The following is a 23,647-nucleotide window of genomic DNA, read 5'->3' as shown; positions in this document are numbered from 1 at the left end:
ACAGTGAGCGTTTACCAGAATTTTCAACACATCAGTTGATGAATATTTCGTTGAACTTAAAATTTGAAAGCTCGACACGCGAAATAGTAGGAACGAAAGTCTTGAAATATTTTCCAACGCAAACTTTTTTCCCGGAGCGCTTGACAATTTTAATTGCAACATTTTCGGCTCTTTGCATAGTTTCATAAAGGTCTTGGCTCCGCAACAATATTTGTTGACACAGGAGCAAAGAGTTTTGTTAACGAGGGCGAATTTTTCGACGAAGAGAAAGACATTACCGATGAATCTAAACTCAAAGTAAACTTCAAACGCTATTTTCTTAGAACCGTGTTTCTCGAATTGGCTGTCACGACATCTTCGAAATACGTTGCGTTTAGTGTCGATTAAATTTTACCTAGATATTCCTGAACGATGTCGTTATTGTTTGTGTAAGAAATGAAAAATTAAATTTAATATCCGATTCGTTACCGGACGAAATGTTCGTTCGATCGTTTGTTTCGAACAATTAAATTAAAATACGAAGGACGAAATAATGGCAGCCAGTTTATTTTTTCACGAAGAAAAAATTCAAAAAAATAATTCAAGTACGATTAAATTATACGAGAAAATTTGCAGCGTGATTTTTACTTACTTGGATCGCTCGTGTAAAATTCTGACAATGTTAAAAAGAACCTACCCTCTTGAGTGGTTAACGATTCATTTCAACGCGAAAGAAGAAACGAAAGAAATATCGAAACGAAAATGAAAACGGTGTATGCATTTCTTAACTCTCTGAAGCACAGTTGCTAAACTTGTGAAACTATACAAAGTAACTAAAACTAAAAAATGAATTAACTAAATCTTTAATTACGATATGGAATATTAACAATCTTATCGTGCAACTTGTATGGAGTTATTTTAAGTTTTCACGATGGGTTGAAATATGTCCCACCATGCATATCAGGATATTGAAAAGATGGGACATTTTTTAACTCACTATACCCCAAATAGTTAAACGTCTTACGCCCTTGTTACTTTAAAATGAGTGTATAAAAGAAATGATAAGTAACCGATCATTGGACGTAAAAAATTCGAAGTAAGTAATGTCTAACTTTCTTCAAAATTTAATAAATATATGTGTATATAGGTACATTCTACAATTAAGTACGTTCGGTAATAACTAGAAACAATTTTTATGTTTTGAGCGATAACTGTCCAATTAAGAGATCACGATGTATAAAATATCAATGATTACACTCATCACCGATGTTCTCTTCGTACCATGATACAAACCATCCGTCGCTTCGATGGACACTTTTTTTCAATATTTCTACTACGATACCATTCGTCTCGAAGAAATGATCGAAGATGAATCATTGTCCCGAATCAAAACAAGTTGTAGACCGAAAAGGTACAGAAAGCTGCAACTGGTAAATTCGTTTCGCGTTCGAGACATTTTCTTATCAATACCGCTCGTTGATCGTTAATATTACGCGAATCCATTCTGACGCAGGTATCGTATCGACGCTATCAAAAACGGATAAAATCGTAAACTTTACCGTATTTACCGACAATATTGCCATCAAATATTTACTATACATTTCGATGTCTTCGCTACCGCAGCTTAGAGAATCCTGCAAATGATACAGAATGGCTACCGAAATACTCACCCAAATCAAACGGAAATAACTTTTACAAGCACGTGTTTCTTTCAATTTTTTACTATTTTTACTATCTTTGAATTTTGTTAATATCGTGCGTGAAAAACATCCACCAGACGAAAAAGACTGAAAACGAACGAATCATGACACTTTGAAACCCTTCAGTCTTCCAGTGCCACCCTGTATATTATAATACCACGTTATCGAGCGCGTTCCTATACGAGCGCAGAAAAGTTCCAAGTGTAAAAATCGTGGAAAACGTTTACGATGAAACAACGTTCGACCTCTTGCCGAACCTACGAGCGTAAAAAGCGTACCGTTAACCGTCCGTGTCTCCGGCGACGCGGAACGACGCGCGAAGACGCACGTGAAAACACCTGAAACTTTTCGCGATGGATAATCAGCGTGATCGAATCATCGAACGCGAGAAAGGCACTCGATGAGAAAAGCAGATACGATCACAGTGCGGCTAGCTCGGTGAAAGATCAGCGATGAGAGGAATGGAATGGAGAAAGTGGTCGCGTTGGCATCTCGCGAGCATCTGACAGTCGGTGCGGATCCGACGCCGCGCGACGCAAGGGTGGCGTCGAAGGCGACGGAGGCGTTGTTGTTGAAGGGCGTGTTTCTGCGAGGAAAAGCGAAACGGGTGGCCATACGACGGCGCAAGTCGAGCACCCGTTTTCGACGCCTGCGAACTCGAGCGTAAGGCACCTATGAAACTGATTGCGACCGCCTACCATCCTATCGAAACGAACCACATCCGAGGCCCGGAGGACCTCTTCCACCTATCCACCTAGCCGTTTACCCACCTAGACCTCCAATAACTTCAACGAAGCGCGAACAAACCGCGGCTCCCCCTCCCGACACCCTTCTTCGCCGCTGTTTTCGCGGATTTAACTCGGTCGTTGCATTTGTTTCGTCCACAGATGCCCCGCCGATTCACTCTTCCCTACGCTTTTACACACGTCGATGTCGAAAAAACTCGTACCGCTTACGTTGCATTACAATTTTCTTATTGTCGCCGCGTTACGACGTTACACCGGCTACCGAACACATTTTCAACGTTAGCTATCGTTCTCCTACCCAATCTCCACTTCTTTCTTCTTGTTACTCATTGTCTACGAGCTTGGTCTTCCGATTAGTAGTTTATCCATGGTTTGTTTTATATGTTTATCTAACCCGTTTACATTGTTTTACAATTTTCTTATTGTTGACGCATTACGACGTTACAGCAACTACCGAACACATTTTCAACGTTAGCTATCGTTCTCCTACCCAATCTCCACTTCTTTCTTCTTGTTACTCATTGTCTACGAGCTTGGTCTTCCGATTAGTAGTTTATCCATGGTTTGTTTTATATGTTTATCTAACCCGTTTACATTGTTTTACAATTTTCTTATTGTCGCCGCGTTACGACGTTACAGCAACTACTGAACACATTTTCAACGTTAGCTATCGTTCTCCTACCCAATCTCCACTTCTTTCTTCTTGTTACTCATTGTCTCCGAGCTTGGTCTTCCGATTAGTAGTTTATCCAAGGTTTGTGTTATATGATTATTTAACCCGTTTACATTGTTTTATAATTCTCTTATTGTCGCCATATTACGACGTTACAACAACTACTGAACATTTTCAACGATAGCTATCGTTCTTATTCCAATCTCCACTTCTTTCTTCTTGTTACTATTGTCTCCAAACTTGGTCTTTCAATTCATAACTATGTCCCTGACGACGCGTTTAGAGTTATAGTTTATTTTATATGTTTATCTAACCCGTTCCATTTACATTGTTTTACAATTCTCTTATTGTCGCCACATTACCATCTTATAGCAACTGTTGAACATTTTCAACGACAGCTATCGTTCTTATCCCAATCTCTCCTTCTTTCTCCTTGTTACTTACTGTCTCCAAACTTGGTCTTCCGATTTACTAGTTTATCCATGGTTTATTTTATATATTTATCTAACCCGTTTACGTTGCTTTATAATTTTTTTTATTGTCGCCACATTACCATCTTATAGCAACTGTTGAACATTTTCAACGACAGCTATCGTTCTCGTACCAATCTCTCCTTCTTTCTTCTTGTTACTATTGTCTCCAAACTTGGTCTTCCAATTCATAACTACGTCCCTGACGACGCGTTTAGAGTTATAGTTTATTTTATATGTTTATCTAACCCGTTCCATTTACGTTGTTTTACAATTCTGTTATTATCACCGCATTACGACGTTACAGCAACTATTCAACATTTTCAACGATAGCTATCATTCTTATCCCTTCTTTCTTCTTGTTACTATTGTCTCCGAGCTAGGTCTTCCAATACATAACTATGGATAAACTTATCCATAGTTTTATTATTTAGTTTATTTGATACGTTTATCTAACCCATTTACGTTGCTTTATAATTCTCTTATTGTCACCGCATTACAACGTTACAGCAACTATTGAACATTTTGAACGATAGCTATCGTTCTTATCCCAATCTCTTCTTTCTTCTTGTTACTTATTGTCTCCGAACTTGGTCTTTCCATCCATACTTTATCCTCGGTTTATCTTACATGTACGTCGAGATATTCGTTCTTATTTCCTACGAGATTTTATCAAACGCGTCAAAGACCTCGAAGATAATAAGTCTCGTATCCCGCTTGAAGTTTTTAAATTCAACATCGTTTTAAGTAATTTTCCAATTACGAATATTCCTGACACATTTTTGTCGGAATATCGACGAAAAATCGTGTTTTATTTTCACCAAAAAAAAAAACAAAATTACTTTCCGAACAACCCTATACATTGAATTTCGAAGCTTATTTCCTTCAAGAACAAAGACCATAATAACGAATGCACAAAATGATGGAAAAATATACATAGGTAATATGTAATCGGATTTCTTTCTCCGGTTCGTGTCGTACGTGTTCGATAACATTAATATCCGTCAATTGTAAAAGTCGAGAGAGTATAGACACAGAACTTGAAACTGGATATTTTTTCAATTTTTCCCATTTTTCTGCAATTCTCTTTCGAACCATCGATCCGTGGATTATTCATAACAATTTCGATAATCGAACGCCCGTTCCGTATACTCAATCGTATCCATTCTATGTATAGTATTTCTGCTCGTCTGTTCATCATTTTGCAAATATAGCGACGTATCGAAAGTACCGATGGAATCGGAAGAGATCGAGACGATCGGTAAACATCCGAGTTTACCTACCTACGTGTAACGAATTCGAAAACACGCCGAGAAGTACACGCTATCGAGAATGTAGACAGATGTGCAACGCTATCTATTCGGTTTATGGATTCGTGCTTATCGTGTCGCTGATGATCCTTCTTCGGTTCGATAGAGAACATTGCAGTTCGGGTGTCTCTAAAATGCTCAACGTTTACTAGACGTGTGTACAAACGGTACGATACAATTTGAAACAATATTAGGTATCTACATCGTTTTATTAATATTAATAACGTGGTTGCGTTTGAAACTTTTCAAATTAATAGCCAAAGGATCGTACAGTAGATACACTATGCACTACGACAAGCACATATACCTTTACGTAAATAGGTAAAAAATGTTTACTTATGTAAATAGGTAACGAATCTTTGCTTACGTAAATAGGTAAAAACGATATGTAAAATTTAACGTCTTTTATATCTGTATAGAAATTATAGACAGAAGAAAGCTTCATAATCTATACATTGTAGAGAATGACGCTGTGAACGTGGTCCGTGTGTTTCTTTAAGAACAAATTCTTTTTGCGCAACCTATGCCTAAATAGAGAATCATTGTCACGCACAATCGTTGGTGAAATTTTCGTGCTAAAAAACATCAATGTTTTACCAAATTTTCATCGAGTTAATTTCATTATGTGCAACTCCTTTGTCGATTTTATTGTAACAGACGTATTCAACAATGGGTCGTGGTAAGCATATCTCTCCAGAAATGCAACGATTCATACAGCGGTTACGTGACCAGAATTCTAAACCCCGCGAAATTACCGATCGTTTAAATATTTCAATTAATGCTTGCAAAAGTAGTATTTTTTTACCGCTGTGAGAGCTCCAGAGCACGAAAAACAACACTCTGTACGGAAGTAATCGTTTTGGGGTCCGTGAAATGAAATTTCTCTTTGCATCGATCTAATATTTTGATCTATTTCAACGAACAATAGCTATCGTTGAAAAGTAACTAGCATACTTTAAACAGATAGAAAATCGTAAGAAGTGTTCGCAGCTCGTTAAAAATCACATAAACTGAACTCAAGAGCAATGGACGGCCAGTAATTTTTATGGACGTATCAAAGTTAAATCTCGTTGATTCTGATGGAAAGATTCGTGTTCATCGTCGAATAGATGAAGAATTTCAAAAAGATTGTTTAACACCGACTGTAGAAGCAAGAGGTGGCTCCATTATGATTTTAAACGGTCCTGAGCTGATTTTCCGAATTAACGGAATTATGGATTGATAAAATACACTTACATTTATAGATCGAATACTCATTTATTGCTATTTGCTAATAATAATTTATCAAACGATCGGATGTTTCGATCAACAAAAACACACGTCGCCGACGCAATGACTGGACTTAAATCCTTTACGGAATGACATAAAATGAGTAATTAAAGAAGACAAAAAACGATAATTTTCAACGTTGTATCATTACTATTTGTCAAATTCCTTTGCTACATAAACTTATTTCAAGTTGATACTTGATATTACTTATATATACATATCTATGTATAGTATGGTCCATGCAAAAGCGATATATGTAAATTGTTTCCTCGATAACAACAAAATTACTTTTTCATACATTTTATTTCACTAATTGTAAGCGATCTCCATATGACATGTACGATACAACTTTAAGAAGATATTGCAACGAATTGGGGGTTAGATAAAAAATATACTACCTTAATTTCCTTTAATGGAATATTCGTATATAGGTATGTATATGAATATTTTCCAATACTTAAAATTATCTAATTAGAAGCAGTCATTTTCAAACCTGAGCTTTAATTGTGGTGTAAAGATAAATTTGAAAATAACAGTTTTCCCGCCATTCTGAAACGAAATTTTGAGAAAAAATAATCAAATCGAGAAATATACGTGTATTCTTATTCGTTCGATCTTTCTTACGTCAAATCAAGGTATTCACATCAAAATACACTTAATCGTTGTTCCATTACTATTGCAGACACGCGAAACGCGTGTACACAAAAATGGCGGGATGTGCTATTCTATAAGTGTTAAACGAAAGCTTTTATTACTTTTGCAAATGTTTTAAAATAATTGATCACACTTATTAATCACTATAAATGTACAAACCAGAGTAATATATTATTTTCAAATTAAATGAAGCAGTATATTTTTAAGGTGTGCATACTCCAAGTACCTGATAGATGCTCAATTATATTCGCCGAATATTTGAACCACATTTAAAGAGTTTGAATTCAATTTGAATTCAAAGAAATTCAACGAGTAGTTCCAATTGTAAAATGTAAATGCAAATTTAGCTCTCATAATAATAATCGTATCATCTATCAAAACAGAATATCTTGGTACGATTTTAAAGTGTTGCAGAAAATGCTAATGAAACTTTAATACCATGATGTGGCGTAATGTCGAAAAAATATTTTCCTATCGATACATCTTACCTGGAAACTGCCGATGCAGAAGCTACTAACAAATATAACGAAGGGTACTTAGAGGGGATAATGAATTCATCTCGAATAACGATAAGTGTGAAATCGATAGAAATTGGAAAAAAATGGGAGAGAAAAAGACCGTCGAAATATGAAAAAAGAGAATGAACAATAATTTTCAAACATGCTAGAGAAGTAATACTGTTAGAAAAATTACATTTTCCCGAAAATTACAAATACTTTGTTGACCATAGACATCTTACAAACAACGAAAGAATAAAAATTAATTTCTTTTTAAATAACTCCAACAAAAATTAAAATTTCGAGCCGAAATTTCTTCTCCATACTGTTTGAAGGAAATTGAACAAATGAGGATCTGATTATTATTTTTCGAAAATAGTGAAAGAAGCTTTTATTTCGAATCTATTTTCTCGATCATAGTTTTAAAATAATAAAACTTTCTTATTTATCATTCCATTAGGGGCACACTTATCGATTATAACTACTTTTCTGCATATTTTCAAGTAACGAAAGAGGTTTTTATTAAATTTATTGAAAAGCTACAGAATCATATTTGTTACATTTGTTTGAATTGTTCCGACCCTAAACTAAATATCAGCAACGTTGATTAACATTGGTATTTATGAAATGTCAATATAGTGGAAACATTAGAGATGAATCTTCATATCTATATAATAACGCATATCTTCTACATGTAACATAGACTCGAGAGATAGAATGTTTATTTCAAAGAAGAGAATATCAATACAAAACACATTGTTGCATTTAAAATGATCTTAAGGAAAATTATTTTCCTGCCACTATATTTACCTCTTTGAACGATTCAACTTTGTCCTGAACAGTTCTTTTATATATTCATAAACAACAAATATATTTGCACGTCCGTTTTAAATAATCTGCCATATGTACAAATTTATTGTTGAATTTTCACATATAATAATCTGTACATTTCATGTGTATGTATAACATACAATACTTTTATGAACGTTCGAAAATAAATTTACAATGCCTTAACATATAAATATATCTTATAGATATTAAAACAGATATTACAATGCTCTCTTGTTTTATATATTTATAATAAATAGTTTTCAATAGAAAGTATTAACTTCGTTACAATAATACATTGTATTATGCTCTCTGTATATTTATATTAAAAATTGTACGACACAAAATATATACAGGGTGTTACCGGACAAATGGTATCATCGAGTAGGTGGTGATTCTATGTGCAAAAATAAGTTTAAAGAAAGAAATAATATTTTTCCATTCGAATCTTTGTTGGCGAAAAAAGCGAGTTTTAAAATTGTAGCACGACCATTTTCGTTCACACTTTCGTATTCGTTGTCCTCCATAATATTTACTTATGATTACTCCGTCTTCAACCCTTACGGCTACTCTTATTGTCAATATGACACGTTAGTAGCAGCTATGTTTTTATTTACACACTTTCAAACTCGATTTCTTCGTAAACGAAGATTCAAACGGAGAAATGTTATCCCTTTTTTTCGACTTATTTACATACGTAGAATCACCACCTCCCCTATGGTACTAGTCCGGTAACACCCTAAATACGTATAAAGTTCTCAAATTGCTTTCATTTGTTTAATTTATACTTATAAGTGTATTATCTGGAATGCTCTTTTATTTTAAATTCAAAAATTCGCATAACTCCACAAACTAAAATCGATTGCAATAATTACATCACCTTTCCTTAAAATTCATGTATTATAGTATTTGATAAAGTACCTTGTAATTGTATATACATATATGCAGTATTACATATGATTGAAAGAGGAAAATAAACTACAAATATTGGAACCCACACTATACCTTTATTTATAAAATATAAAGAGCGATAATTAATTATAGAAAGAATTTTAGAAACTGAAGTATTTCTGCACAAGTAACTAAGAATGACTAAAAAAACAAACAAATTCATATTGTGGATGTGAACTTAACATAACAGTAAGTCAAATATTTCTGTATCGCGACTAATCTTATTAGAACAAGTTCATAAAATACAAGAAATTCTAACTTGTAAAGGAGAAAGCACAATTCGATAAATAATTTAAGAAATGTATTATTTATTTCACTTCATATGATGTATAATAATCGAATTTAATTTACAATTAATTGTTCGATATGATTATATCAGAACCTATTTTAGTAAAATAAGTTTACTTCGAACAAAAATTGAAGGCACAATTGGTGATCTTTACTTCTCTAAAAAGTAATTGACTTATATGGTCTCATAGTTTAACGTTTTCGTATTATTTTCAATTCGACTACCAGTTAATCTGTTTTTAGCCGGACAATCCAAACATTGTCTACATTATTTAAAGGCGACAATAGGAATACATATGTACATCTCATGAAATGTACAATGATTACAAATTCAGCAACACTTATTGAGCGAAATATTTAAAATAACATGAAGCACATTTTTACCTAGTTTGCATTAATTGAGCTAGTTTCCAGTTTGTCTCCGTACTAGATAATTGAGGTCAATGCATTCCTTTTAAAAAGAATTCTTACAATTAGCCCACACTTAATGAGCGTTTTAAAACTGGATTTAATAGCATAGTTTATCTGACCTTTGAGAGATTATGCTAGAACTATAAAAATGATCGACAAAGCTAATCTTATTCAAATTTCACACTCAAATACAGAGTATTATTCTATGGAAAAATTTTATTTGTACATTGTCTAGTATTTTAAATGTTGATTTTTCTTTATACCTAATACATAACAGTGAAATAAAACTTGTGCCTTTTCTATTCTTTTTTCTAAATGGCAAAGAAGCATTATTATCATTGTGAAACTCAGAACAACATATTATACAGAAGGAATCAATTACTAAAAGAAATTCACTTCTTATTAAGCTTTATATTATGTTGAGTACTCCTGCACTTATCATTGAACAAACTTCTGGTACGAAATAACGTATTGTGTTTTAAGATTCTTATATTTCATGTTCCATTACTTAGTAAATACTTTATTATACTACTCTATTAAGTAAGTAAGTGCTTTAGAGATATTTGTCGAAATTAAGCTTGGACAATCGATACAGCAATCTTATCAGAGTTCACAACAAAACTAACATGGAGTTTCGTTGCAGTGAAATTTGTTAATTTGTTCTTTCTTTTTATGAAATTTATAAGAACATATAATGTAATAGGAATAAAAATAAAATTAATAAACAGTTAATCGAAGGTCTATCAAAAAACAATAGAATGTTATAAATTTATAAGGTCATAAAAAGAAGGAACAAAACGAATAAGTATAAGTAATTATACTTCAACTTTGTATGGCGATCCAGGGATATGTTCGTCACCCCATTTTACAATAACTATGTATTCTCCTCTTTCGCGAACCAAATAGCTCACATTGTAATTATTGCGTCCTGTATGTTTCGTAGCAATTTCGTCGCACGGTCCTTTAGGCCCATACATACCAACATAGAGGATGTTATTACCTGTACAAAAGAAATACAATATATGAATAGAAAAAACTTAGAACATCTTTCATTAAACTTTTATTATTTTTTCAATCAAAATATTTATTGAGTGATTCATAAGGATTTAGTTTTTTAGAATAATATTATACTTCTATATATCAATAAAACGAGTCATAAGTCATAGCCGAAATTAAGTTTATTAAGAAAAATAATAATCCATTGATTGTTTCAAGTAACATACTTAGTATCATATGAATACTTGATGTATAGAAATATTTAAATTTTATTACCGTTGCATAGTGATTAGTAACCTGCTTCGTGATACCCAAATCACCTTGCAAAAGTGAGACACTCGTTTTGCACGAGCAATTGTAAAGTACATACTTTTATCTTAATAAATATATTAGAGTTTAAAATTTGTACGTACTGAGAATTTTTTTTAGTATTGATTTTTATAATTACGATAAAAATTAAATAAAGGATGAAAGATACAAAGCAACATTGTATGAAAAATATTCTACTTTATAAAAGGAAAAATAATTTATAAATCATTACTGATATTTTCAGTAAATTAGAAATATGTGTATGTGACATTAAATTTAATAATTATTACGAATATGGACCATAGCTCTGATTTCAATGACTCTGCTTATAAGTACGTGCAAACTGCCATTTATAAAGGATGTTAAAAGTTAGTACATTAAAATAATGAAAAGGAATCAACAATATTACTGCTAATAGTAACATGTATCAAATATTATTCTATCTATATCTATTTGAGAAATAGCCATCTGCCAACATGGTCCCATCAAAGTCACGTAGTTTTGTTTACACAAACTCATATTCATATTAAACAAACCTATATTTAATAATCAATAAACATTGCAAATTATAATCGATCTATTGATCTGTTTTTTATTTCTTAAGATATTTGAAAGAATGTAATGACATTTAAAATTCTGAATTATTGAAATGTTGAAAATTATTTGCTAATAGTTTTGAAAATACTTAACTATATTTTTTACAGTCTTTGAATTTTATAAATATGTTTTATTAAGTTATAATTGATAATATTAACGATTTTTACCAGCATCTGCAGCATTCACAGTAAACTGATTCTGCTTCCCCATGTATGCCTTTTTCAGACCCATTCCTTTACTTGTCACCTTACTAGCATCTGATTTAAACAAAGGTAAAACTGGTCCAGTTTGTTTCGATTTTGAAACCTTTTGTACAGTCTCAACAACAATTGAGCTCGTTTCTTGAGCACCCCTTTCAGCTAAATCCGTACCTAAAAGAAATACAAACATGTTTCATAGTTCAATTACAAGTAAATAGAAATATATAAAAACAAAACTCTACGAAAAATTTAAAAAAAAAAGTTTCAAAAATTCACGAAAAAGTAATGGTTAAAATAAGTCAACGATGAATATTATAATACAACAAGTTTAAAAGTAACAACACGTTTTGATCATCCTGCATTTGAAATTTACTTAAAAAATTACATTACTTAATAACAAGCTGTAACGGTAAAGTCTTTTTAATATTCGTGGATATATGCTACGTTATTAAGTGATTTAAATAGGATACCAACCAGTACAGGGAACCTTGAATGGTGAACCCACGATGTGGTATCCGTTGTATTTGATGCTGATATAGTAGTCACCAGGTACTAAGGGCGTATACCTGACCTTGTAACCCTCCTCAACTTCTGTGCAATCCATTGCAACTTTGCTTGGTCCATCGACGGTTACATTGAGCGCCCCACTTCCGGCGTTACAAGTGTCGATAATGAAGTCTGTTTTCTGGCCAGTTTTGATCTCCTTCAGGCCATTTCCGTACGCATGTAGCGCGGCGGGATCTGCATCTACCTTACCGACCTTAATGCGATACGGACTGCCGGATATGTGAACACCATTAAATTTTACGTGGATATTGTGGATGCCATTTTCTCGTGCCATAAATCGTACGGAGTACGTGTCAGTATCAATGGACTGAATGAAGCAGTCATCCTCTATACCACTTGGCGATACGATCTGCAGAAAGAACAGAGTTCTTTCGTTATTGGAACGTTCAATACACAAGGCGAGGCACTCCCCACCGTGATGACCTCGAATAATTTCTAAACTATGTTTAAAAATTATTACTAATTATTTCTAAACTACGTTTAAAAATTATTACATAAAAATTGTACGATTTCGCGATGATCGTAATAAATGCCTTATCTGGTGTATTCTCTACGTGATATATTTTATGCAGAGAGCAGAATAAAAAAAGTGTACGTAAACATTGGTGTGTGAAACATCGTTGAGACCATTGAAAGTATTCGTTAAAAATTTAGAACATGTACAGCACTTTAATCAGTCATTACTGATATTATTGTGTAATTCACTCTGGAAATTGAAGTGAAAGCAAGTGAAGTTTTTTTCACTTAAAATATTATCGGAAATTATTCTTTGAAAAATGAATGTCACGATGTTGAAAGCAACTAACTGTATCAAATATATACAACGTGTACAAGTCTGTATAAACGTTTCAATAGCGAGTAATTATCAGATGAAATTATAATTATAATTACAAACATTTGGGAAATAAGGTAGGAGTAAGAACAATAATATTGAATTAGAAGGTAAAAGGGAAAAAAAATAACATTCAATGAATCGAAGTAAATAAATAATAGTAAAAAAATTGTCAGGTATGGACTGTATGAAATGAAATTCGAATCCATGGAGTAACAATTACACGAAAAGAAATAGAAAACAGATTTCTTTTACGAAATTCTAGCAAATAGCAAATAGACTTAACGGAGAACAATAATTATTTGAATATACAGATGAAAAATATGTTGACGATGAACGCTATTTTTCTCAAATGTTTATATTTACAATTATAATTTCATATTTATAGATTAGATAATTATATTGATTTCGAAGGTGCTCGAAACGTAATAGCTTGCTTAAGATTCATTAGGATTTATTTATTCTATCGATAAAATCGTATTGTCTCGGTGTGTGATTGCCTCATACGTATTTTTTCTCTTTTTTTTTTTTAATATTTAAAGAACGTTTTTGGTTTGTCAAAAAAAGTTATCAAAAAAAGATTATCTTTTAATTCGTCTACGAAATGTAATTTTAATTCTCGATTAGTTTTTGTATCTTTTTTACTGCATTATTATTAAAATTGAATTTTATAGAACTATGAAATACGAATGTTATATTTTCAACGCATAAAAATCAATTTTATCGAAGACGAGGGCTTATTTATAACCCAAAAACATCCCAAGATACAAGAAAAGAATGTTTCATAGCAGTTTTTGTAAAAACATGGCAAATTATCATCAATTCGTTATATTCATTGTCTTCGAACAATGGAACCGAGTTATTCAATTACATATATGTTACAAATCGCGTGCTTGCCATGCACCCAATCTGATGTGGCATCGTCGTTTCACAAGAAGTTATTTACAGCACGGTTTTCGCAAGAACTTGGTCACTAAAATGATGTAGGTTCCAAGAAAGCCGAAGGTCTTTAAAACTTTCTGGTAGCAAATGACGTAAATTTAGCAAAAACTTCGTAAAACATTTTGCTGAATTCGGAAACTTCGATATCTATAGTTTTATTCATTGTCGCGCGTGCTGCAAACAGTCTGGTAAACTGAAAGACATTGAACAATATTTTCGTACGCTTTAGCTACGATTCGTCAAATGTTTACGCAATACGGATAACAAATTGTCTGAAAGAACGCTAGGAATTTGAGTAAAACAAGAGCAGATCACCAAAAACGAAACATTTTCTTTCCGAGATTGTTGATAAATTTCTCGTTTCTTCCCCAGTTTGCTTTTCTCGTTTCGTAGAAACGACAAATGTATGTACCTCTTTAGTTATGACGTTAATTGTTACACTCAATTATCTCAAAAAAAAAAAAAAAAAAAAAAAAACGATACAATTGGACTACGTTTTCCTGTAAATATCCAAACCTCGAAAAATAATATTTTCGTATTATGCGCGGTTGTTTTTGCGTATAAAGAAAAAAGTGAAGAAGAATTACATTATCTGGTTATTCGCAGGTAAATAAATAGGGCATAAAGGACTAATAGATTCTAAAATAGATACGCGTGAATCCGAGGAGACGTTCGTGAGTAATTACCTAACTGTCTCTCTAATTAGCGAAGAAAACATACGAAGCGTGTAGGAATATTAACAAGAATGAATATTACCTTTGCATCGAGTTCACCTTTGGCGCCATTTTTACGAACGAGAAACGTGGCCGGCTTGTCGGGTTGCACACCGGATTCCGGGAATTGTGCGATTTCGAGCTTATGAGCGTCGCCCATCGCAGGTGATATGTAAACCTTGTGCGGAGAATCGGGTATATGTTGATCGTTGAACTTTATTCCTACCCTATACTCGCCTGAAAATGCAAATCAACAATATTTATTAGTTATTGCGTTCAATTTTAACAGAGCCCCGATTCCCACGAATCGACAATGAAACTCGATTTTCTACGTTGAAGCGGTGTTTGTTGAATTTATTTCGACAACTATGGAAAACATTTGTTTCGTTGCTGTACATATTCTGGGACGAACGATACGAATGACCTAATTCGTGAATCATTCTGACGCAACTAACCATCGCTTTCGCGGGTATCACATTCATCTCCCGATAGAACAATTCGTGTGGTGGCTGTAAAAGTGCCCATTGTTTGCGTTCACTTCTCCGAAAGACGATTTCTGGTACGATGATGGAAGATTGGAATAGTTAAGCCCGTTCAACGATTAAAAAAAAATATATATATATATATATGTACGTGGCGAAAAGAGAGGAGTACGGTGGGAGTAGGAGAGACCGTGGGTAAGAACGGGAGCACGATGGTGAGAATATTTCAAGTAAATGGCAACGGGTGAGGAGAATTGGGACGAGAAAACCGTGAGCCGTTGAACGTGACGTGAAAAAGCGTGATCACGAGGTAAGTGTCTCGATCGAACGATCGGGATGAGGACGACGTGCGAAAGTTAAAAAGAAAAAAGTGGGACGAAAGAAGACGGAGAATGGACAACAGAACGCAGCTTGATCGCGAACCACTATTTTCCGCAGCCTGATTCTAACTTCTGATCTCGATTCGTCCATGTTTTCTCTCTTTCGGCTCTCTCTCTCTCTCTTCCCCTCATTTGATGCACACTGTCCAAATATAACAACCACGCTAATTCACATCCAGCAGTCTTAGCCACCAAAATATGAATTCACCTTAGACGCAAATATAGATGAAGGTATTTCTGGATCAGCCCAGCATAACCGATGAACACTATCGAGAACCTCTGTCCACGGCTGCTCGAAGCCATCGTATATTCATCTTTTTACGAGGTTCATTCATCTATCGTAGCTCGGTATATTCGGTATTTGGTGGTGTAACCATTGCATTTGCTTCCCGACTCGTGACAACGCTACTTATTTCACTCCCAATCGAAAGTATTCGTTCACGAGATAGGAAAACAGCAAATGCTATTATCGACATCTGAATCGGTACATTGTTCATACAAGTATTTATCCTTCGAGTCGAGTGTACTTGTCATTTCGTTTTTATAGGTTATATAATTGCGTTTGTTCAGAATCTGATTCAAAACGAGTCAAAATTCAGACGATCGGTCGGTAGTTATTTAATAGAATTTGGTTCTTGGTCGGTAGTTATTTAATAGAATTTGGTTCTTGGTCGGTAGTTATTTAATAGAATTTCGTTCTTGGTCGGTAGTTATTTAATAGAATTTGGTTCTTGGTCGGTAGTTATTTAATAGAATTTCGTTCTTGGTCGGTAGTTATTTAATAGAATTTGATTCTTGGTCGATAGTTGTTCTGTACCAGTGATTCTCTTTATTTGTTTACGCGGTATTGTTTTCATTGTCGGTGATACGAACTATACAAAGGGTTGTTAGTACTTGACATTTTTCAAGTACCCAACCACTATATCAAGGTGGTTGAACTATGTTGAACCACCATATGTGTTGAACCACCATATCAAGGTAGTATTTTCAATGAAACTTTTTTAACTTGTCTCTTATCGTAATAATAAATATAGTGAGTGCGACACTTGGCTTTCTTTCTCACCGACAAGCTTTTTGATACTTGGAGATACATTTGAAACTGAAACTCCAATACAGTTTTCCAATTGTTCGTCGTTAAAACGATTTTGACGAGTATTTTTTACAATTTTCATTTCCGAAAACAGTTATTCACAGAAATAAGTACCACCGAACGAACTCATTATTTGTTCAGAGTGACCAGTTCTTATAAAAATCAATAAGATTGATAATTTAGAACGCATTTCTTAGTTTAATGTTGTTTTGCAAATCAATCATTTCCATTTGAATTTCTTCGGGAACGATTTCTTCTTTAAATTCATTGTAAAACGAATCGCAGAGATACGTTTATTAAACTCTGGAAAGTTATTTGAAATTTAGAAAATTTTCGGAGAATAGAACCATCTTCAGTTTTCCGGCCCGCGTTTGAGTACAAAATCGTCTTCCGGAAAATTCAATCCAGAAATGGGGAAACAAAGGTTTTGCCTTTTAAAATGAACCTAACTTCGATAGAAAGAACATCACGATCTGTAATTGATCGTGTCGGAAAGTGTGCATACTTTCAGCATACTTTGAGCACATCAATTTAACATTTCATAACATAAAGAGTAAGTTCAAATGTAACCCTATATATTATCCCTAATATTATCCTACAATTTTATCACATTTTTGATACCCAAAATCACCCGATCGAGATCCTAACTTAAGCATACTCAAATGTATCCTCTCAGCCTCTGCAAGATAGAATAAAAAGAAATATAAAGTTTTTCTGATGAAAAATAACGACGACCTTGAAAGAACTATGGAAACAATAACTGGACAAAAAAACAAAATTTTTCTTCTATCGTATTCCTCCTTTGATGTCATTTAAATTACGTCATAAATATTTGTTGCGCCATTAAATATAAAGAAGACATTTCTCTGCAGCTGAGACACCCTGTATAAAATATAATGAGCAGAAAATCGAGATGCAAATAAGTACGACAGATAAATGTAATCGAACACCAGTGATTACACAGTGTGAACGAAATTAAGTATAAAATTTTTTAACGAGTTTTGAAAGGAAATTGTTGGCTGAAAAAATATCTAAGGTATGATATTTTTATTAAATATCTAGTATACCTTTTTTTATCAAATATCTAGTATATTCTGGCATATACGATCCACACCAGCACGTACCTAAATACTATGCAGAGATCGTAAGCTGTCAAGTCCCTGCAAATTGAACGACAGAGGAGCAAAGGGACTAAATTCCCTTTAGATCTTAGATTTTATAGATCCTCGCATTTAGGTGTTAAGAGGGCAAACTGCATAGGAATAGAATCTCCCTATCTATTGGGTTGTTCGGAAAGTCATTTCGTTTTCCAAAATGGAGAATATATAATTTAATAAAATATTTATACATTCAAAAAAAATCGTGTTTCATTTTCACCCAAAAAAAAACGAAATGACTTTCTGAACAATTTAATATATACAAATCTATGGATACGGAGATCTTATTGCGTAACAAAATTTCTTCTATATATTAATAAAATTAAGTAAGTATCTTTAGTATAGATCCGAACAAAGATATACAGCACTGTCTAAAGGAGGATGTTAAAAAGATGATCAAAATTTAAAGAACTCAGACACCTGAAGTATTGATAAGACATTGTTCCACGGGTTCCAAAGTATTGTAAACCAATGATTATTTACCGCAAATTTGATAAGAAAATTATTACTGAAAAAGCTGATGAAACGATAACGCTCCAAGAGAGCTTGTGTAAAAGAAATGTGTGTAGGATGAACAAACGAGACAATTTTACTTAATTATAATACTTGTTCTTAACAATAATTGTTATTGCGTAGCGTTTATCGGGGTGATATTATGAAAGGTATGAGAATTTTTTTTGTTAATATTCTAGATTTATGTTTAAATCACACACTGTTTCGACGACTCTTTACACCGCGCGATAGACTTGTATATGTAATCGTTTTAATCAGTAATTAAGATACGTGTAATTCAAAGTGGGACAGCTAATATGATTCGTTGACAATTTACGATCTCTGCAAAGTAAGTACGCTAACAGAGAAACCATAATAAAGAAGCTCACAGACGTTACACAGAATGTGTACACACAGTGTCGCATTCATGTGGGAAGAAGAATCTCAGAGGTATCACAATGCTTCGCTTGGACAACGCTTGGTCTGCGTATTTATTTTCAACAGTGTTGTCGTGTACGGCACGAGACAAAAGAGAAGAAATTCCCTAGATGTGGCATTAAGTTGAAAAAGTTTCAAGATTTCCAGTCAATTGTCGATTGAAATAGAATCGATAAGATAACTATCGAAAATGTTAGCCGTATCGATACCGTTGTTACCCAGAAACTGTACCGAAGAGATTCGTAAACGTATCACGAAAGAAATGTTTAAACGATTGGTAAGTAAAACACGAAACATAAAAAGGCAACACGTACCAGGTTCAGACACGACGTAACTGACGTAACAACTGCCATCCTTTCGATCTTTGAAGTCAATTTGAGCCTTGCTGGGTCCTTCGATCGAGACAGCCAGAGTTCCAGCTCCAGCTTCTCTCGTCCAGATATTGAACTCGCAGGGTTCACCCTGTTCACCCCTTTCTAAACCGGTACCACCAGCGTGAACCCTATGCGCTCCACCATCCCTCAAAGGTCCAACGGTGAATTGAAACGGTGATCCGGGGATGTGCATCTCCTTGTAACGAACGGATACTGTGTGCACTCCAAGCTCCTTGGGTACGAATGCGACCGCGTATAGACCATCCTCGACCTCTTTGATCTCCGCGTCCTCGGTGACACCTCCTGGGGAGGTGACAGTCGCCGCGAGATCAAAAGACGTAATACCGGGCATCTTGAACGTTAGTTTACATTGGCTGCCAACTTCCGTGATCGGTACAGCTTCCCTTTGTCTTTGGATCTTCTCCCTCTGACGATTGCTACCCTCACCGCTGACTTTCACGGTGAACGGTGACCCTTCCACGTGATGATCGGCGAATTTCAAATTCATAATGTAGTAACCTGGCTCGGTGGGTTTGTAGGAGATATTCAATATTCCGTCCTCGTTGTCTTTGCATTGGATCTCTGCTTTACTGGGCCCTTCCATCGATAACGAAAGACCACCGAAACCGGCGTTTCTGGTGTCGATCGCAAAATTGTTTTCAACGTGAGTTTTACCCTCTTTCAATCCAGCACCGGATACCTTCACCTTTTTCGCGTCGCCAACCTCGCGATCTTTCACGTCGATTTTGAACGGTGAATTCGGTATATGTTTCCCCAACTTTTTCACGGCGACGATGTGCTCGCCAGCTTCACGGGGGGTGAAGGAAACGCACATATTTCCATTTGGTAGCATTTTCAAGAAACACGGCTCTTCGAGACCACTTGGCGCCGTGATCGAGGCATTCAACGACCTTATATCGGAATCAGTGACTTTCTCGGGCAATTGAACCTCACTGGACGAACCGACCGAGATTTGATTCCTTTTGCGACCTTCGCCTGAAACAACACGACGAAAGAAATTCTACAGGAGGGCCGAGATCATGTACGAGTTAAGCTACACGTAGGAAAATGTTACTCGAATTAAATAGTAAAAAGTAACTGCGAAAAATATTAATTATAATAAGTAAATCAACATACCTGTAATTTTAGCAACGTAAGGACTGCCCTTAATATGCTTGTCTCCAAACTTGACGGTGATCTTGTACTCCCCTGGTGCAGTCGGTAAATAAGAAACTGAGACGGTTCCATCTTTGTTATCGTGACACGAAATTTCAGCTTTGCTGGGTCCTTCCACTGCTAACGAGAGACCACCTGCCCCTGCTCCTTTCGTAGAAATGGTAAAGTTTCCCGGTTCGCCGCATACGCCGTATATCAAACCTGGCCCGTATGCCGTGACATAACCGCTTGCCAAAGAATCCACGTGAAATTTAAACGGTGAACCTGATCAATTGAAAACAATTTATTCGTGATGTTTGTAAGTAAGTAAGTATATAATTTATTCGTGATGTTTGTAAGTAAGTATATAATTTATTCGTGATGTTTGTAAGTAAGTAAGTATATAATTTATTCGTGATGTTTGTAAGTAAGTAAGTATATAATTTATTCGTGATGTTTGTAAGTAAGTAAGTATATAATTTATTCGTGATGTTTGTAAGTAAGTAAGTATATAATTTATTCGTGATGTTTGTAAGTAAGTAAGTATATAATTTATTCGTGATGTTTGTAAGTAAGTAAGTATATAATTTATTCGTGATGTTTGTAAGTAAGTAAGTATATAATTTATTCGTGATGTTTGTAAGTAAGTAAATATATAATTTATTCGTGATGTTTGTAAGTAAGTAAGTATATAATTTATTCGTAATGTTTCTAAGTAAGTATATAATTTATTCGTGATGTTTGTAAGTAAGTAAGTATATAATTTATTCGTGATGTTTGTAAGTTATTTATAAAGTAGAGATAATAAAGATACTTTTCATGCGCAGATTTAAAAACTAAAAAAATTTCCTACTTTAACTTATATGTGTACGTACATAAGTACATACATATGTACACATATTCTATTATTTTTAAAATACATGTAATGGTAATGTATCGTTAAATGATGAATTATTACATAAACTTTGTTCCATCACTGATAATTATATATTTATCGTAATATCAATACGAACTACTTTCGTTTCGTTTTATTTTCACAAGTATTATTAACAACATGATATTACGTCCTCCTTGAGGACAAGTATTAGATGTAAGGGAAAGTTCTGTCGTTTTTTTACACCTACTTTTGTATGCAATCTCGGTTGCAGATAGGTAGTCGGATTTTAATAAATACAGACAGAAGAACCAGATTTTACAATCATAACCTTCGTGGTTTGAAATTCAAATTGGAGTTAAAATATTAGGCTCTTAGACGTAAACATGTATATGTGAATTATTAAAATAAAAATGTTCCATTCCAGTACTTTGAATTTTACCATTTAAAGAATTTCATCGAGGAGCTAGTTTCTCGTAGCAAAAAAGCTTCGAGTGCAAAGGGTTAAGAAACATTTTGTGTTTGTCATTAAGTTTTCGTTAACTCTTTGTACCATTGAGACGTTTAAAGATAAAGTGCGTTGCGATAACTACAAGGACATTTCAAATAAGGACGATCCGATAAACAAAATTCATTCCGCAGAAAGGGACATATAATGTACAATAAAATGTATAAATAAATATAAATAATGTTTAGAATGATTATTGAAATTTATTTTTAATTTTACAGATTATTGAATATTTTTATGAATACGTTAAGTGGTTTTTCTCGATGGGAGAGATGTCGAGAGAAAGTTAAGGAGAGCTTTCTCGAATTTGATCACGAGACATTTGGTCATTTTACCCTATATAGGGTTAGTATCTTGTCAGAGAAACAGTATGCTAAAGTGAGGGCACAGCCATGAAAAGATAACGAGTGCTACGACACACGTATACTACACAGTGTATAGTATCGTGTTCCAGCGAAAACGGGGAATCCCGGGAGTTTCGCGAAATCTCGCTTGGATAGCGCTGATCTACACGTACACAGGTAAGGTACACAAACGTCTCTAGAAGCCAAGCCGCTCGCTGTACTTACACTTTCGTTTCAAAAAAAAATCATCGAACACTCGAACATTATTTTTCACCTGACCGTGCACGCAGTGTGATTCGATACGTAGAAAGAGTACGAACCTTGAACGTGTTCACCGTTAAATTTGACAGAAATTTCATGCTGCCCTTCCTCTCGTGGATCGTATCTCAGGGACACCGTACCATCGTGGTTATCTTCGACTACCGGCTTATCCACGTTCCCGCTCGGCATTTTTACTTCGGCTGAAATAACGAAACATGATAATTAGATGTAACAATTGATATCGCAGAGCATAAAGCGCGTGTAAAATTGAAAATCCGAATCAGTCAATGTGAACACGTTTGTACGAGAAGCGATTGTTCGCAGAACGTTTAATCGATAACGTGTATAATTCCTAGTAAATACAGTATACTTATTGTTCTTCTTCAAATTGATCGTGTATCACAGAATTTTCAGTTCGTTCGCGAAACAAGTAACGATTGGCCAAATTTTTACAGCATTCGTACAAATCGCACTGATACGTTTCGATTAACAAACGCTATTCTACTTTGAAAATATAACAATTTTATTAATGACCCAAACATTGCATAATCTCCGGTTAGCTCAATTTATTTCGCAATGTGCACAATATTTGCATTTTTGTCAAATTTTCGGTGTCTTTTGTAAAAGTTGTTACACTTTTAGGTAAAAATTGCATAGTTACTTAAATGCAGGTTATTCCGGATCGAAACCGACGAACTTTGCCAACGTGTTCAGAAAGTGATTCCTGGCAAAAAATGTTACGTACACGATGAGTCGATTCGTTTTCGAGACACGAAAGCGGAAGTATTGCAAGCCGCGAGTACTTAACTTATAAAAATAATCATTTATTCGCGACTATGTTTCACATTTATTTGTACCGTTTTAGACAGATTTGAACAAACTGTTCGAAACGATCACTTGTTGCTTGTATGCGCGCTAGTTGACGTACTTCCCTGGATCGCTTTCCATTGAATATCAGAAAGATCATTCTTGGTGATAAAAGCAGCCTCAGTGATTTTTACCATCGATTCATCACGTGTACTAGGTTTAATGCATCTTCGAGTTCATGCAAACCCGTAAAAAAACGTAAAGAGATCAGACGACTAACGTATTAATTGTAAATACAACAGCTATTATATCAATGAGTTTGGAAATAGTATCAGTACCAGTACCAGTATTTC

General features: G+C 34.3%; 1 protein-coding gene across 6 annotated transcripts in view; it reads right to left on the bottom strand.

Moving 5' to 3' along the window:
* Positions 1–9,365: 9,365 nt before the first annotated feature.
* The window catches only part of Cher (filamin A protein cher), a 91,741-nt gene continuing 77,459 nt past the window's right edge, over positions 9,366–23,647 (bottom strand). For all 6 annotated transcript variants that reach the window (XM_076307762.1, XM_076307764.1, XM_076307763.1 and 3 more), the window contains 7 exons: positions 22,547–22,687; positions 20,483–20,785; positions 19,286–20,341; positions 14,976–15,169; positions 12,353–12,794; positions 11,846–12,049; positions 9,366–10,776 (listed from right to left, as the gene is read on the bottom strand). In XM_076307762.1, the coding sequence (XP_076163877.1) occupies positions 10,592–10,776; positions 11,846–12,049; positions 12,353–12,794; positions 14,976–15,169; positions 19,286–20,341; positions 20,483–20,785; positions 22,547–22,687 (2,525 nt within the window). In that variant the 3' untranslated portion in view covers positions 9,366–10,591. The remainder of the gene's footprint in view (positions 10,777–11,845; positions 12,050–12,352; positions 12,795–14,975; positions 15,170–19,285; positions 20,342–20,482; positions 20,786–22,546; positions 22,688–23,647) is intronic.

This window comes from Ptiloglossa arizonensis, chromosome 3, assembly GCF_051014685.1.
Source record: "Ptiloglossa arizonensis isolate GNS036 chromosome 3, iyPtiAriz1_principal, whole genome shotgun sequence".
Lineage (NCBI taxonomy): Eukaryota > Metazoa > Arthropoda > Insecta > Hymenoptera > Colletidae > Ptiloglossa > Ptiloglossa arizonensis.
Note: the sequence above shows the minus strand (reverse complement) of the source record. Positions and strands in the feature narration are given on the sequence as shown.